Genomic DNA, 17,446 nt, shown 5'->3' with positions numbered 1-17,446 from the left:
CCGTGAAGGTGCCTTTGGGTGCTACCGATCCATTTGCTTTATTGATAAATGTAAAGAAATGGGTTCCTGTTTATCTGTGGAGGAAGCTAAGAACGTAGGAATTGCTATCCTGTGTCAGATCAGCAGGATGTTTAGTTCAGGATCCTGTCTGGCTATGACCGATTCCAAATGTTTCAAGGGTGATGCTGAAATTGGCAATTCTGCAACAGCAGCTCTAACAAACAACTTTCCTCCTAATCCAGGTTAGTTCTTGGTTGGTTTATGCCTTGAAATACCAAGATCTGTATCTTTCTGTGTTTGTACATTTTATTGTACCAACTGCCACCGCAGGATGATAGGAGTCTAGTGTCCAGTGCAGACATTAGAGCAGTGCTTCATTTGAAAAGCAAAATATAAATAATATAAATGAGGTCTTTACCATGGGTTTCTAGCCCATTGGCTGTGGTCAGTCCTCAGCATTGGCAAGTTTGTGTGCTCTTATCGATAACCAGATGGGTTTGTATTGTGCTAAGAGCACCTGGCACTTGAGAAGACACTGTGAAGAGAAGTCCTGTGTCTGCAGGAATGCCCTTTGCCTCTGCAGTTACAGACTGGGTCCTGAAACCTATTGAGATAGCGGAGGTAAAATTTCTAATTTTCTTCTACTTCGTTGTCTTGAGCACCATGTTACAGAACAGTTTCACTGTCTCTTCTGTGCATGTAATAACTCAGTTTCCACAAAGGTTCTTAACGCATCTGCAACGTGGAGACCAGTAGTACTCTTTCTGGGCACCAGGCAAAATAGGGCAATACTGGTGGAGAGAACAAAGATCTTTGCAACTGAAAAGGCCAAATATGTGTACTCGTGCAACGTTTTACAGGGCGCGTAGGGTCATTTTTCTGTTGACCCTTTTCAGTGCAAGTTTACAGACATACTGGCCACAGCCTAAGACACGTTTTTCTGTCTTCGCTTCCTATTAAGTCTGTGCATCTTCTGATCCACTATGAGTCACGTCTGTACCCCTGTTGCTTCTGGCTTAAATAGGGCATTGAGGTTGAAGCGAAGGCCACGCTCTGGGCTTTCCCTGGTGCTGTAGGCAGCAGCCAGACTTCTGAGAAGTCACCAAGACCATGTCATGCAGTAACTCCTATATTTTGCATTGGCTCCACATGCAGAAGATACAGAACAAAAAATACCGCCAAGGCCTTTAATCTGAGGAGGATTATTACTACAGTACGCGCTGATGGACCAGGGTAGCTTTTCCTACTGCCTTTTGTTAAAGTGATTGGGAAAATCAAGATAAATTATTCACTCGTTCTTTCAGTTGTTGACCAGGGTGTCTGACTTCACTATGCAGTTATGATTGACATTATTTTTTAAAATTAAAAAAAAAACCCAACCAACAACAAACAAGCAAAAGGACACACTGATGTCTGCAGCAGGTTCTCTCCAGCTCCTTCAGTTGTTCTGAAGGCCAAATCAATTGTTTGTGTGTTGACACTTGGAAAAAGGAATTCTCCAATATAAGAGAGCAGCAACATTTAAAATTATAATATAAAAGTAAAGAGATCATCATTTGGGAAAATTATATCATTTGTAGGCTAGTTACTGCTTAATAGCACCAATTTTTCTGCTGGTCTGTTTGCTCAAATATGTGAAATTTATTCAGAAATATGCTTTTAGGTTTAGCTTGAGGTACAGCGATGACATGCTTTACCTGTTGTCCTCACTTGTTTTGCTTGTTTGTTTATTTCCATAGGTCTGCCGCCACCCGGTCCTATTCCAGGTAGGTGTTAATTGCTCTTACTAACAGCAATGATTCTGAACACAGAGGTGGCCCTATCTGAGCATTTGGATTAAGTAACGCGAGATAGGATGACACCAGGACCCATTTTAGAGCACAGTTAATTTAAGGCTAATAAACTCCAATGCAGCATTGAACTCTAGCTGTTTATCTTATATTCTGGACCTAAATAATCATCTGTAGGGCTTCTTAATACTGTCTTGGTTTGTCTCTGAAGACCAATCTAGAAAGTGAAATGGAGAACTTCAGGTGGCAAAAGCCACTTAGATTTGAAGTGGTTTAGTTCTTATTATGGCATTTGCACAGCAAAAGTCTGAGTGACAAATTGGTGCTTTGTATAGGAATTTGGAGTATGAGACTGAGCAGAGCAAGTGCCATTTCCATCAAAAGCCTTTGCTCCCTGGTGTACAGTAGAGATGGTGAATACTAATAAAGAAATGTAACAACGATCTTGTGCATAAGTTAAGAACCCCACTAATTCAGAACTACTATAAAACTGAGTTTTCTCTAGCTGTAATTTGTTTTTTTTTTTTCCTACTGGAAATTTTGTCTAGTCCAGGGAGAACAAATTTAGCTGTTTGTATAGCAGACCATTTGGAGCAATAGTTCTACCGGATGCCATACATCTGGAAATCCAAGGCCTATGGTGACTGCGTATGTGCAGTCAGGCCACTGTCTCTACGTTATACTGTACACTTGATTCATGTACTTGGAAAAGGTCTGCACCCAAAGCACTTTGGACTTGATGTGCATGTCCTCATGTCAGACATGTTGGATTTGATTCACAGCTTTTGCGTCCATGCTTTTGTATTCATCCTCTTCCCTGGGGTTCCCAAATGGAAATATGGAAAACCTACGCTAGCTGGGCTGTCTCTTAGAATGAGAAAATTCCTGTGTTTGTTAAAATCTCACTTTTCATACTCCTCTCAATGTACAATAATATTGCAGAGCTGGTTTTCATTGTTGTACTAGAAGGAACCTGCTCATAGTAAGCTTGGGTTTAGAAGAACTATATTGCAATGAAACTGGATGCAAACTGGTCTTGATTGTAGACCTTGCAGCGCCCAGTTGCTAGTCAAGTGCATGTAGATTGGGTTGGGAGAAGCGAGGTGGACGAAATGACCAGGCTGTTGCAAAGAACTTCCACTCCAGGTAACTGGGTTGGAAAGGGAGATGAGGAAGAAACCTGCTAATTATGATAATGATGGTGATCCACCACCATTAGAGTTAGGTGCTTGTAACAGTAGTACTTTGGAGTACTTGCGCTTGGTGAGCAAGTGTGATTGAAATGCTCTAGGCATTATGTTTTATTGGAAGATCTTTGGAAAAGGAGTGAAAAAAAAAAAAACATCTAAGAGTGAAATGTGTCCCCCAACTTGTTTGCAGCATAGATCTCCACTAGCTGAGCTGGAGACTTCAGGCTACCTCCTTTTGCAGTGAGATGCTTCTAGGGAGGGGTTCTCCTGACCCATTTTAAGTGTTCACAGTAAGAGGTGATGAATTGTCCCACGGTTTCATTGACTATGCTGGCTCAATCTCCATTGACTTGAAAAGGAACCTGGAGCTGCTAGCTTCAACGTAGATGACTGCAATTAGTCAGATGACACCTATCCTTTGTATCAGTACAGTTTGCTCCTTTTTTTTGTTTAATAATAAACAGGAATTTTTATGCGAAGTCAAGCCAATGGGTGGTTAGTCTGTTCTTGTTGGCATTGGTAACTGCCTAGAGAAATAAAGGTTGCTTATAGTTACGGATACAAGTTTAAGACGTTCCCTTAGGAACAGTCAGCATGTCCTTCTCACTTTCACATTGGTCAAGGTTGAGGCCTTTGGCTTCCAAGGCTTATGTTGCTTCTGGAAGTGGCCTTCATAAACTTATGCTTAATTCTGCTTTCTTGAAGGTACTGCCTTGTGGTTTTTGTATAATAACTCTTCACGTGTTTGACATTGGGCCCATTTGTAAAGTGTCAGACCTTTCAGACAACTCTCTCTGCATCGTTGGTGCTGTGTCTTCTCATGATTTTTAAATGTATATGTGCTCAGAAAATTGGCTTTCTTTAAAAACAAACAAAACCAGGTGAATTCTATGTTACGTGCTTTGTAAGAGACAAAGTTACTCATTTTAATCAATGGAGCAATAAAACCTTTGCTGTAGTTGCAGCGTGTCTGCATCCCAAGAACCAGACTTTTCTGTCTTCCACAGGACTGTAAGGGTTAATGTTTACTCCTTAATGAATCTTATGTTTATGATGAATAAGCCAAAATAGAAGCCTTTTTTTCTCTTTCCATACCCCTACAGATCTAACATAGCTGTAGGGTTTTAATTTTGGTAGGAGGTACAACCCTGAAGGAAAATTATTCCATTTCAAACAGGGCCTTGTTTAGAGTAAAAAGATGCTTTAACTGCTTTTAACTGTAAACAGCAATGAAGTCTTGTTCCCTCACGGCAAGCTGCGAGATCTTTATGACGACTTACGCTTCTGTGTCTAGGGTTGTTCCCGCCTCCTCTGGCACCACCACCAGCTCTCCTCATTCCGACCTTGGATGGGTAAGACCACACCTCACCATACACTGGGCCATCGGTACAGCTCCTCCGTAGTGAGGAGGGGTGGAGGGTAGGTCTAAAATCAGTGCTAGTAGTTCTTAGTTTGGTCATGGATTGGGGTGGGGGGTGAGAGCAGAGTCCGTAGGGAATCCTCTGTGCATTTGCCTTGATTTGTCATGTTCATGGCACTGGAAGGAGTCAATAAAATCTAGGCGTGTGCTTAGGTCTAGTGCAGAGTAGTTGATAGCATGTTATGTTTCTCCAGATGTTTTCTATAAAGATTCTCCAGGTACTTTGTAAGCACTGGTTATTTCCCAGGATTGGGAAATTGCCTGATTTACAGAAGGGAGAGGTAAAGCAGGGCAAGCAATTGAGTTATAGCAGTTTCTGAACTGTTGCAAAGCAACTGCAAACTGATAGTTTGCAGTGCAAAGTGAAACAGATTTCACAGAAACCATGGGTTTCCCCTGAGGATGTTCTACAGACCTTCAGAAAACATGGGCTAAACTTGCAGCACAGACCTACCTGCAGGGGGTCACTGATGTTAGTAACTTGCATCCTTTTCTCTCTCCAAAGCCAGCCAGCCAGCTACAATAATAGGCAGCCTCCTCCATTTGGCTACAACTCTGCAGGTGAGCACTGAAGATCACACACAGTCAAACTGCTTGTATCTCTCTTCTCTGGTATTTGGTAGTTTAGACTTTTCTTAAGCTGATGGACATCATGCTTGCTTTAACTTTAGGGTCTTGCTTATGCCCCAAACTATCCCAGTCACTAGAAACACATGCTGAGTTTGACTACACCATAAGGTGTTTGGAAAGTTGGATGTTTTGCAGCAATGATGAATGTAATTTTGTAGTTGAGTGCTAAGCTTGTTTTCAATGCAGATACCCAGCAACAGGGAAGCTTCCCCATGTGCCTCAGCAACATGTTCTTGTGCTTATTTGCACACATACTTGCTCACATTCACTCACGCTCTCTTCCTTTTCTCCCACCCTCAGGGACAAGCACAACCATCAGCTTCGCATCTCCTCCCTGAGCTTTTGAATGCCCTTCTCCCCGACTTTGTCATCTTCCTTGCCTACAGGCACATCCAGGCATCTGTCTCCTTTTGTTTTGTAATGGAAGAGGCAGTGCCAGAATTTCAGCAAATTTCCTTCCCTTTTGCAGCCCTGCCAGCAATGCCCATGTCCTCTCCCATTTCCTTAGTGACCAGCACTTGGCGTGGCACCTCCTCGCTACGCCGAAGGGACAGAATCACAGGCAGCACCGCGCCGTCTCCTCTGCAGGAGGTGGTTGGAGGAGTGGCAGTGTGAGGCCTTCCTGAGAAGCAGGAGCCTCCAGTGCTGCCATACGTGCAGCTGTTCAGCAGCTGGCGCTGCTTCGGGGTGTGACCTCGCTGGTCCAGCTGAGCAGGCCCCAGCAGGCCAGCATCTGGATGGGGAAGTGCTGGTGGCTCTGGGCTCATCAGGTGGCATCCTTCGTTAACAGCTGGTGGCCCTGGCCCTCCCCAGCTGCCACCTTAGGCGAGAGGTGAGACCTTGTAAGGGTGGCCAAGAGCCTAGGGCCAACTAAACTCAGCTGGCTCAGCAGTGGGAGAGGGGTGTCTCAGCATTGCACCTTTGCCCTCTAAGCCAGGATGTCTGGGAGGGATGGATTGAAACTCTTCTCAGTGGAGACCTTATAGCATGCCCTATATAGCAGGAGCTAGAGAGCAAGAGCTGGAGGAGTGGATAGCTCTTGCATTAACGTGCTGTGTAAGGGGCTGGGGGGATTTTGCAGCGACGTCTGTGAATACCTGGTCTTGCTTGCGTCTTCCTCAGGGAAAAGGTGTTCACGTGTTCTTAGCAAACTGCTGAAAGTAAAAAGGGAGCGTGAGGACAGGAGGGAGCTGGGTCATTGTTGTCTCCTTGGATTCAGCCGCACCTCCAGAGGGTATCTTTGGAACAGGACGGACAGAGAGGATGCTGTTAATGCTTCAGATGAGCAAGGATTCTGCTCTCTCGCTGCAGATTCGGGTTTCATCAGCTACCCACCCATCTCCACATCCCACACGCCCTGGGTAACAACGGTGGACAAAGGCACGAGCAGTTCCAGCAGCAGCCATTGGGAGTACTCGGGCTCGAGGCGCGAGAGGGAGCGGGAGCGTGAGCGGGAAAGGGAGAGGGAGAGAGACAGAGACCGCACTCCGACCACTAGTGAATACAACAAGTGAGTGCTGTTTTTCGGCAGCTTCTGCTCACAGCTACCCAGTAGGGAGCTCTGGCCTTGCCCTGGAGCGCAAGAAGGTGTTTGGTCAAGGGATGGGATTATAGATTAGACCAGTTTAATTTTCTGAAATGTCTGGGGAAGAGATACTTTGGATCAATAACTAGAGGACAAACTAGGAGCCAATGTCACTGGCTGATTTCCTGTGTCTGTTTTTTTTTGTTTAAATCCGGCAGAACCAGTTACGCTTGCTCTCCCACCTGTAATGTGAGGCCAGTAAGTGAAATAGCCCCTCTCTGTTTACTAGGTATTTCACAGCTCAGTGTGAAACATTGGCCATAGAAGCTGCTGCTTCTTGTCTTCTAAATGCAACTGTCAGATCAAAGGAAAAACCACCCATGCTTTGCTCAGCTCTCCTGTAGAGGCTTTCAGGGCAAGGAGTGCCATTCACCAGGAGTCAGCCATGAAATGTAAATCCTTAGCCAGGCGTCCCTGCGAGCAGTGCTGGAGACAACCACCTTGGTGGGAACTGATCTCAGGCGACAGCAGCGCTGGGAGCGCTTGGGAGAGGAGGCTTTCAGCCTCCCAGTGTTGATCTAGGGCGCTAAAGTGAAGGGTAGGCTGCAAAGACTCTTTCTAAACCCATCACTTTTTTGTTCTGTCACAGGCAGCGTCAGTGTTTTGCAGGCTTCAGGCTCAGAAATACCAATAATCATTCAAAACATGATCAGAATGCGCATTCCTGACAGAGGGGTGCTGCCTGCCGGGGAACTTCCCGGCCCAGGGGGTGAGCAAATAGGGCAACGTTTTCCTAACCTTTTTATTTTTTTTTCCTTCCCCCCCCCCTCCTTTTTTTCCTTTACAAGCTTGTGGGCGCTGTGGGTGGAAGGGGGAGGAATAGAGCAGAAGACAAACTTGCTACAGTTTGAAGAGCTCAGACTCCCACACTTCCTGAGCAGGTTCATGCTGCAGCCAAGTCCTGTGATCAGCACTCCTGAGCACATTGTTAGCATTTCTGGGTGCTTTCGAGCGTGCTGACCTCTAAGATCACGCTTGCCAAAGCAGAGCAAGTAGCCATGCTCAGTGGAGTCCTTTGGAGCACTCCCAGATGATTGATATTGGATATTTATTTGTCTGACTTGTTTCCGTGAGTGTTAGGACGATGTTTCAGACTTCCTTTCTCTCAGAGTCTGAATATTGTTTCCCACAGTGGGACTTGTTCAACCTTTAGATTTTGGCTTTCAGAAGTTGAATAGGGACTATAAGATGTAGAGGGAAGGGGAGCGTGGGATGTGTCTGAATTTGGGGTACATCCTGCCCACAGTCCTGTATGTGGATTGAATGAGGTGCCTTGAGCAGGTAGTTAGGTGTAGGCAGAAAGACCATGTCAGCTGTACTCACAATTTGAGTTTTTGAACTCGTGGGGAAGAAAATAGTCTCTTAGTCAAACTCACACAAAAGAATTACAGGTAATCGGGGACAGTAGTGTTGTGAGGTAAAATCCAGCACCAGGGGAGGCAGAATCATGATGTTTCTCTTGTTTTTGAACAAGGTAGCTGGGTGTCTTGGACATATTCCAGAAGGATTGTGAGGGCAAAAGCCCTGAGATGTTGGCCACATGCCTGTTGCTAAGGTACTCCCTTGGCAAATCCAGAGAACAAATTTTGTGAACCCTTTGCCTTGAGAGGCCAGGAGAGAGCCATGATACTCAACTCTTTGGGCTTATGAGCTATGTAATAGGCAAATGGAGGAAGTTATTTCACTGGGGTTAGAAACTGGGATTGGGTTCAATAAGCAACAGCAGCAGCTTATTGTTACAGGTTTTTTCAGGAGCATCATGAATATCTCAGCCTGTTGATAGAGTAAGAGGTGACAGATTTTATTGGTGAGGATGGGGTTCTACAGTCCTGTAAACGTGGCTCCTGACTTTCAGGTCCACGAGTGGTGTGTTCCTCTGCCTCACTTCTTCTTTCTCTCCTTAAGTGATGATGAACGATACCGCTACTACAGCCGAGAGCGCAGCTACGACTTTGAGCGTGACTACCGACGGAGTCGAGATCGCAGCAGGGAGCGAGAGGATCGTCACCGAGAGCGCAGGCACAGAGACAAAGAGGAGAGCAGCAAGCATAAGTCTTCGAGACGGTAAGAGCTGTCTAGGGCTGTTGACGGGAACACACCTTAGGTGCAGACAAGAAGGTTGATGTTCTCGGAGTGAACTGTCGCCCTGGGTCATCCCAGCTTCCTGTGGCTGTCCTGGGACGTGACGCTCAGGCAGAGAAAGCGCTCTCGGGCATGTGCCTGGGCCAGAGGCAGAACTGTCTGTGATAGGGAGAGGAGTCCTTGGTGTTCGTAAGCTCTCAGTAAGGCAGCTGGCAGGATGCCGCGTCACTGCCGACAGAATTGCAGCACTGATTGACAAAGGAGAGGTTAACCTGTGCTAAACATCACATCAGAACAGCATAGCTCCCACTGTTAAGAAAGTACACACAAAGTAAAATGCAAAACCATCACAGAAGGATCAGCTTTCAGTGTTATGTGGTCTTGTGCAGAAGGGAAGAGCTTTCTTCAGCCTGTAATCTGAAATTTCCTCTTGGAGCAGGAGGCTGAGCGCTGCATGATCAGAGCTTTGTGCCCAGTGCTTCTGATAGAGAGGATGATGATGGTCTGGACAAAGGTGAAACACTTCTGGAGCACGGCAGTGCTAAAGTCCTAAAGTCCCAGCTTTTCTGGAGAAAATGTATTTGCTGCAGATGATCTTCCTGTGAGAGCATTCTTCTAGCAAAGTAACAGGTCTGGCCTCTGGTCTGAGGCAATGCTCAGTTCCTGTGTCAGTTTACATCCTGGTAATGACTTGAGCAGGCTTGCTGGGTTTTTTGGTGCTTCAACTTACTTCCTTCTTTTAGATGAAATTCATGGCAGCTCTGTAGGTAACTACCCTTATTTTGAAGTTGGTATCAGAAGAACTCCTACGTAGTGACTGGAGGCAAAAGGCTGTTCTCATCCTTAAGGAGATGAGTTAAGTTTTCAAGAAAGGACTGATTGCTGAAGGGTTGGAAACAAAGTGATGGGAAGAAAGGCCAGGACCATAATCAAAACTGAATACAAAACAAACAGAAGCTGAACCGATACCAGACTAACAAGCCAATAGTTTCAAGGGTTATTTCTCAGCTTCCTCTGCTTAGAATTGAAATCTAGTGTTAGATACCTGGCTGCATGAAGAGGGTGGAATTCACCAAAGCAGTGACAGAATCTGCTTGAGAGCTCGATTTATGGAACTGGGCTACTGCACGAGGTGGGAATGAGGTGACTTTTCCTCTGCTCCTCAAACCACACACAGATGCTCTCTGTCTTGCTCAAGTGGTAGGATGGGAAGTGTTCGTTAGCTAAAGCAAATGGATGAATACTTTTTGTTTAAGGCCACTTCAAGTGCATACCAGAGTCTCTGCTTGAGGCACTTCGAGATTTGAGCCTGTTTAAGGCATTTGCAGGAAGATGAAAGGGTTTCCTTCTTGTTTCCAGTTTACTGCAAATTGACAGTCTGAAGGAAATCGCTGACGGTTGTTTAAATATTGAAGGACGGTCACATTGTTCAAGCATAAGCCACTGCCGCGTTGCTGTCCACAAGGTGGCTGAAGGTGTGTTGAGGAGAGGCATTTTTTTCATTTTAATGACTATGAAACCGTTTATTAAACAAGTCAGGAAATTACTCGAAGCCAGAAGCTTTTCAGCCAGGGCTTCAGTGGTTCAGCCAGTTAGGTGTCTCTGCTGCTAAACTGGTATCCCAGCTGTGGTAAGAATTTTTCTCTACACCTGACTCTCTCCCCACTCGTGGAGGTGGGTGTCTGTACTGTGTGACCGTACGTCTTCCTGCGGTAAATTTAATCTGCTTTTTCCTGTACTCTGTGCTCTGTTTTAATTCTGCCACCTCCACACCACGGTCAGCTCTAGAGACCTCACTTGGTTTTCAACCTGTGAGCAGAAATAATGGCATGTTTGAGAAGCAGCAGAAAATCTCCTCCCGGGAGGAGCCAAGAACCAGAGTGGGCAAAACCAGCGCTCCTACCTTTCCGCTTTCCCTGATGGGAGGCGGAGGCTGATCTCGGCGTGCGTGGGCTGTGCCAGGCGCGCTGTGCCCACGCAGTGCAGCTGGCTGTGGTCGGCGGTGCAGGGCCCGGAGGCACGCGCAACCTAGTCAGAGTTACTTCTGGCTGGGATTTCTCCCACGTCGCAGAAATCCTGTGTAAACATCCACAGCTATCCAGCTGCATCTGGAAAACAGTTCTGGGTGAGGAGATAGAGGAGTTTTAAAGCGCAAAGCTAGTGAAGTGCCAGGTCATTTATGAGTCAGCAGAAGTAGAAACAGGATCTGCCTCCCATTAGGAAACCCACGTTTCTCTAGCTACGCTGATCCCTTTCTTGCCTCTAGTTTAGGGATTTCCCCAAGACGTTCAGAGTGAAAGTTTCAAACACCTCTCAGATTTACGACTCTTCTTTCCCTCAGCAGCCTCAGTGCTTCCCATTGAAGCTTGAGATGTGTCAAAATTGTTAGAGCTCCCTTAGGAGTGGGAAGGACACAGAGATGTTGCTTATAAAAACTATCCAAAAATTATTGACGGCAGTCTGTCTAGTGTGCTGCCTGCCTAAACCCTGCGCTGATGCAGCCTGTGGTGTAAAGCAGCCACCTCCAGCGGTTGCATAACCTGCCCTTGGTTCAGCCACACGCGATATCAGATCATCCCAAATAAACACGATGAAGCCTTTCAGTGGCACTGTGATGCCCTCGGCACGTCTGATCTGTCTCCTGTTTATTCTAGATCAAAGCGCTCTGTCCCCGCCATGCCGTAGTCGGTGCGTTTGGGTCTCTTCTGCGGCAGGGCCCTGCTGAGGCAGGCTCTGATGTAACTTTCTTCTCCCCTTTCTTCCCCGCCACAGCAAGCAACACGAGAGCGAGGAAGGGGAGAGTCATCGGCGTCACAAGCACAAAAAGAACAAGCGTAGCAAAGAGGAGAAGGAGGCCAGTGAAGATGGTGCCCAGGAGGGAGAGGAGCAGGATGCCAAGGAGTGACCCAGGCCCACCGTCAGCCCTCGGGAGGAACTTACTCCTTTCGAACCAGCGTGGCATTGGTGATGTTTTGTTTTGGGGGGTTGATTTTTTTTATTTTTTTTTCCCCAAGGGAAGAGAGGCTGACTCTGGGGGAGCAGTGAAGCATGTGGCAGTGGTTTGAGAGCTGAGGCTGCACATGCAGTTACACTTTTTTTTTTTTTTTTTTTGATACGAGACAAAATACAGCAGTACTAGTATACAGAGCACTGAGCTACTCTACTCATAAACATCCCTAGGGAGAACTTTGTCGTATCAGATCCTATGGTTTCTGATGGAAGATGGCTTCAGCTGAAACTAACTCATTTAGGTAATAGTTTTTGTTTATTTTTTGTCATCATCATTCCTTTTTGAAAAATAGGACAGTAAGCGCGACTTGAAATTTATTGTCCAAAGAAAAGTGTGATTTAGATCCTGAGAGCCAGCTTAGAGTCTGGCTTCTCGTAGTGAAAAGTCTCATCCCCAAATAAATTTCTTTATAGCTACAAAAACGTCGTCTGATTTCTCTGTGGCCAGCCGGGCAGCGTGTGAGGAGGAACTGCTTTTACTGGTGGGTCACAAGATCCTGCTCTGGTCTGACGGCTTTGAGAAGCTGTCACGTGTGTTTACACAGGGCGTGCAAAGACTTCAAACCTAGCGCTTTTTTTATTCATTGCAAAAATAGTTCTATCATGTATTACACCTCTAAGTGGGAAATAACGGAAGACCCATGTAAGAGCATGAGTTTCTCTTTAATTAGATTTGACTAACTTTTTTTTTTTTACTAAGAGTTGAGCTGAATAATCTAGCACAGTAGAGAACGTGAAGTCCCATTTAGCAGTTTGCCCCCATGGGTTCGGCTTATTTCTATTTGGTTATCACCAACACTCCTGTGCAATTCCTTCCCCCTAGATCTCAAAATAAATTCAGTCAAATCCCAAAGTTTGTTTGGACTTAGTATTGGTTGGGGAGGGTGGCAACAGAGATGTTCCTGGGTGGGAAGAACAGGGGAAATAATTTTGCGGGTTTTTGGTATGTCTAATACTTAGGATACTGCACTTCTGTTTGTGTGAGTCTACAAGTGTCTCATTTTTAAGAATCTTCCACTACTTTGACTTGTTACTTAAAACTGTCTTAAATCTTTGCTCTAAAGTAATATGGTTCTGAAATGTTACTTTTTCTTTTTGTATTGTAATCTTGCAAGTCTGAGTGTCATGTGAAGCTTACAACCTCAGAGACTTGGCCAGTATAGCGCTGTGATAAGTTTATATGCTATGACAGCGCATTTGATGAGTCTAACCTGTGGGGAGAAGAAGAAAGAGTGGGGGTTTTGTTTGGTTTTTGGTTTTAATGTAGCTTTTTAAATGTGCTTTGAGATCATGGGAAATGTGTGTGCAGTGGGGAGGTGCGTGCACTGAACCAGAGTTAAAGGGCAGGGCCTGGAATCAGGCTGCAAAGTATTCCTTCCTCTGCAGCCGCGTCCGAGATCGGTGGAACACCACGATTTAGGAATACGGCATCTCTCCTGGGTCGCCTGTTGGGGCGTCAGACGAGGGCAGCGGTGCCTCGCCGAGAGGCGAGCTGCAGGAATCCCAGCTCCTGGCGCTGAGCGGGTGGAGCGAGGGGAAGCCTCCCGGCAGGCTTCTCCTGGAGTCGGGGTGGTGGGTGTCAGCTGCGGAAACTTGGGATGAACTTGCTTTTATCCAGTTGTGGCGTGGCGTGGGCGGAGGAGAAATCAAAACTGGTGGGAAGGATTCAAGAGTGCTTGGTACGCGTCCCCTGGAACCACACTCGTCTGCAGTGCGATGACAAACGTGCTCGCCCTGCGCTTCCAGAGCGCGGGCTCACTGGCAGGACACGGGAGCGTCAGGTGGGAGAGGGGCCCAGCATCCTTGCCTCTGCCTCCGTAAAGAGCCTGTGTTCTGTAGTTATGAAATCTGGGGGGGGGGTTTTCCGGAACGTGAACTCTGAAATAGCTAGGGCAGCTCGCACCGAAGGAAAGGCCGGGCGGTGCCCCCCAGACCAGCCTGAGCTGGTTTTTGCCTCTCTTGAATCAGGGGAAAGTGCTGGCAATAGAGTTTTACGCTAAGGTGAGCCTAGGGTTTGGCCCCCAGTCAGCAGTATTTCTTCCATTTTTGCACGCTAAGGTGTATGTGGAGCTCTCCATGGGTGGGCAGAGCTGTTCTGCGTCCACTCCCTTAGTCTCTTGCTCTGTTTGCGGAGGTGACAGAAGCTACTCAACTGGTAAATAGCCATAATTAATGGTGATCGCATCAGCCTGCATCCCTCTGCACCGGGGCTTATCGGTGGTGGTGTGAGAGGGGATGGAGAATCTTGTATTGAGGAGCCAGCGCTGCAGCTTCCTCTTGTGTTTTTTGAATGTTTTACAGACAAACCCAAGTCCTTCACTGATGTTAGCGGGCTTACGCTGCCAGCAGCAGCTGTGAATTTAAGGGAAATAGTTTGAAATGGTTTAATTTTCATGAAATAAATAGAGGTGAAGTGTTTACCTTTAATGCATTAGGGAAGTCTAAAGGTGGGGCTTTGGAAATAATCTTTACTTGCATCAGGCAACTACTGCAGGTTTCATGGTCGTGTTCCCTGGGGATGCTGAATGGTGACTCTAATAATTCCCAGAAAAGAGGCCAGTTCTTGCGCTGGTGGCATCAGGACGTGTACGGGGCCAAAGCTGGAGCTGAGAAACGGGCCTGTGCGTTACTGAGTGCAGAATGCCCGGCTGCCCAGCACTGCTGCGGGGGTGAATTTCACAGCCAGAGACGAGCACTTGCACAAGTCTTATTACGCAAGCGCCAGCCAGCTTAGTGCGGAGAGAAGGTGTAGGGCATCTTGGGGAACCTCTGGCAGGTCGTTCAGCTCCTGACAGTATGAAATAGGCACAGCGTTACGGAGGAGAGAGGCTAACTTCATTACGGTTGTGCAGCATGTAGTTAATGGCAATGATGTCTTACTCCCAGACCATCAGACGCTGCCATTCCAGTCAGGGGTGTTTTGCGCTGCCTGCGCTGCAGCAGTAGAAGTCACAACAAAACCTAACCCAGCCCCCAGCCTGGACACGCAATTCCTCTGGGAGCAACAGCGGCAGCCCCGGTGTCGCCTCTTAGTTGCTGACCTCTGCAGCACGCCGCATCGGGGAGTTAAGCCTCGTTAAATAAAGCTTTATTTATTCCCTGGGTTAGCTTTTCAGTCCAGTTAATTCTGAGCCCCACAGGCACTAGTGGGCTGTGGCCAGCCTCGCAGACAGGAGCAGGGGCACAATGGAGGGGAAGGGTATGTGGGATTTACTTTTGTTCAGGTTTTTCCCCAGTCACAGCCATAGCATAGTTCAGGACAGGCCAGCTCCTTTCCTGGGAAAAGCAGAAGACGATTACGCTATTTCCTGCCTCACAAGGTCAGTTTCTTGGAGGTGGTTGTTGAGGTGACCTATTCTGGGGGCGTTAGCTGATACACTGGAAAGAAAGGTTGAAAAAAACCACCTATAATACATGTTTTTTCAGTAATATTACAATAATTTATAAAGGCATCAAAACAACTTCAACATCTATTAACAAGCTGATCTTGGAAACAATACTTAAATTACTAGGACATTTTGGTGAAGTTGAAGGCACCTTGAAACGCGATGGAGTAGTAGTAAAAATCATGCTGCCTTCTGCAGCATCCTCTTCACTTAAACTGTCTGACCACCAGCTGCATGGCTTTTTCCTACTGTACTTTATACAAGTGATATTTGGTACTACTCAGTAGGAATCGCCCTCCCTCTAACTACATAAATATTTACTGTTCCATACCAGGCACAGATTCTGCACATTCACTGGAAAGAGACAAAAATTGCTTCAGGTTTTTCTGTTCCTTTGTGTCAGACATTTCTGACTTTTGAATTATTTTGCTGTCAGCATTCAGTGGGAACAACAGGAAAAAAAGGCCGCGCGCCGTTTCTGCTGTCGAAGTCCACAGCGGTCTTTATCAACCAAACAAAGAGGCCACACCGTGGGCCAGGGAAGCTTTTGTGGCGATCGGATCCTAAGCTATTCCTGTATAATAGGCTCTGATAACAGGCCCTGCTATGTACTGCCTTAAGCTAACAGCCAAAGGAAGTGAAGTCACTCTGTATGTAAACAACTAACTCATATGGCAAGAAACAATTCCACTCTGCAGCAATGGCTAATTATAAGCAGCCAGCCCTAAGAAGAGCACTGCTTAAGACAGTGCTGGGCACTTACCTGCAGTCAGCTTACTACAACAAGGAATTAAACCTCCGTTCTAGGTAGCAGGTTTATAGGGGAGAGAAACTCCTTTGATTCTTATCATCTGAGCTGGCCCCCTAAAAGATACAGCCGAAATGGTGTGAGAGGAAAGATCTCTCTCGATGCACCCTGGTTTGAGAAAGAGCTGTCATTTCCACTCCTGATTAACCACCTTCTAAAAAAGGAGGGAATTGCTTTTGTGGAGTTTCCAGGTAGGAACTTAGCAAGGTGTCATAGGTCAAACCAACTGCCTTGGCTTCAGTTCTTTTATTCTAAATTTTAACTCTACAGTGGATTTGAGCTGAAGCCAAGCCGGGCACCCTGTCCCTCTGGAGGTAGCTTATTTCATACAGCTGGTGCAATGTGCCCGAGGCAGCCAGCGACCCTCCGAGCTTACCCCCACCCAGGGAGCTGATAGTTTGCTCCAGCTGCAGGAGGGACGTGAAGAGAACTGCAGGAGCGCGTCTCACGTGCCTGATGGTACAGGCGCTGTGTCGGGTACATCCCCCTCCCCCCTGCCTTAACTCTGCATCTGATCACTGGGAGACTGATAAAAATAAGGCAGCATCCTGGGACAGAGGTTTCTTGTAACAAGCCTGTTTAGTTCATCATCTGGGGGAAAGACCTGGTCATTTTATCAAGTCATAAAACCAGGGAAACCAAGCTGAGGAAGGGGATGAAAATTAAACAAATTCCTTATCTCTGGCTACTGTGATGGATGCGCTCGACCCCTTAACCAAACTAGCGGTGGTTTGGTACAGGCTCCAAAGGAGGTAAAGGCCTAAGCCGCAACCGGGCCAAGAACTTCTCTAGTGCCAATCTGTTCTGTGAAAACCCACAAAGGAGCAGTGACGCAGTGAGCGTCGATGCGTATGAGCTTGGAACACCGATCATGCGATTAATACATGGATAGCGGCTGGCTTTTCCACTACTCACTTATCAAGGAACAAAGTTGTGTGTACGAGGAGTCTCATGCATACCTTTTCCATCGCATGTAATTTGACTACGGGCCAACCACTTTATTCCATAAATTTGCAGCCTGAGTGAGCCTTCCTTGAGCTCTCCCTGCTAAGGGCTCCCCTTGAGCTGGGACACCTCGCAAGGTTGCTCCTCGGGGCCCAGAGACCTCTCACCGACGGCAGATCTTTGGTAAGCGACCGACATCGCGCATAACCTTGAATTATGGTAACTTTGATTCGTGTCTTGGTAGTTTTGAATCATTGTTACAGCCTTTGTGCAGTGACTAAGAGTGAACCTTGCCATCGCACTTCTGTTGAAGTCGCACTTTTACAACATCATATTTCAGTGAAACCACTTTTGCTGATACCGTTGACAGTGGTTCTTTAAGCGGTCTGAATCGCCTGTTTGTGACAAATTGGCATAGTTGGCAGGATCCTAAATCAGGATTTGCAACGGCAACCTGGTGATAGGACCTTCAATACAAGTCAACACAGCTCCACCATGCTAACCTAGAGTTACAATTGTTTTTTTAATGTATAAACACGTTCATTAGGTTTCAGAAACCTAAAAATGTCAAGACTGCTGGGGCTATAGGAACTGCTTAATT

General features: G+C 46.6%; 1 protein-coding gene across 3 annotated transcripts in view; it reads left to right on the top strand.

Moving 5' to 3' along the window:
• The window catches only part of LOC142087827 (uncharacterized), a 29,852-nt gene extending 17,293 nt beyond the window's left edge, over positions 1-12,559 (top strand). For all 3 annotated transcript variants that reach the window (XM_075162501.1, XM_075162500.1, XM_075162502.1), the window contains exons 11-16: positions 1,740-1,766; positions 4,275-4,332; positions 4,906-4,961; positions 6,342-6,540; positions 8,521-8,679; positions 11,470-12,559. In XM_075162501.1, the coding sequence (XP_075018602.1) occupies positions 1,740-1,766; positions 4,275-4,332; positions 4,906-4,961; positions 6,342-6,540; positions 8,521-8,679; positions 11,470-11,602 (632 nt within the window). In that variant the 3' untranslated portion in view covers positions 11,603-12,559. The remainder of the gene's footprint in view (positions 1-1,739; positions 1,767-4,274; positions 4,333-4,905; positions 4,962-6,341; positions 6,541-8,520; positions 8,680-11,469) is intronic.
• The last annotated feature ends 4,887 nt before the right edge of the window (positions 12,560-17,446 follow it).

Source organism: Calonectris borealis, chromosome 13 (genome assembly GCF_964195595.1).
Source record: "Calonectris borealis chromosome 13, bCalBor7.hap1.2, whole genome shotgun sequence".
NCBI classification, from domain to species: domain Eukaryota; kingdom Metazoa; phylum Chordata; class Aves; order Procellariiformes; family Procellariidae; genus Calonectris; species Calonectris borealis.
This window is presented reverse-complemented; position numbering and strand designations above follow the sequence as displayed.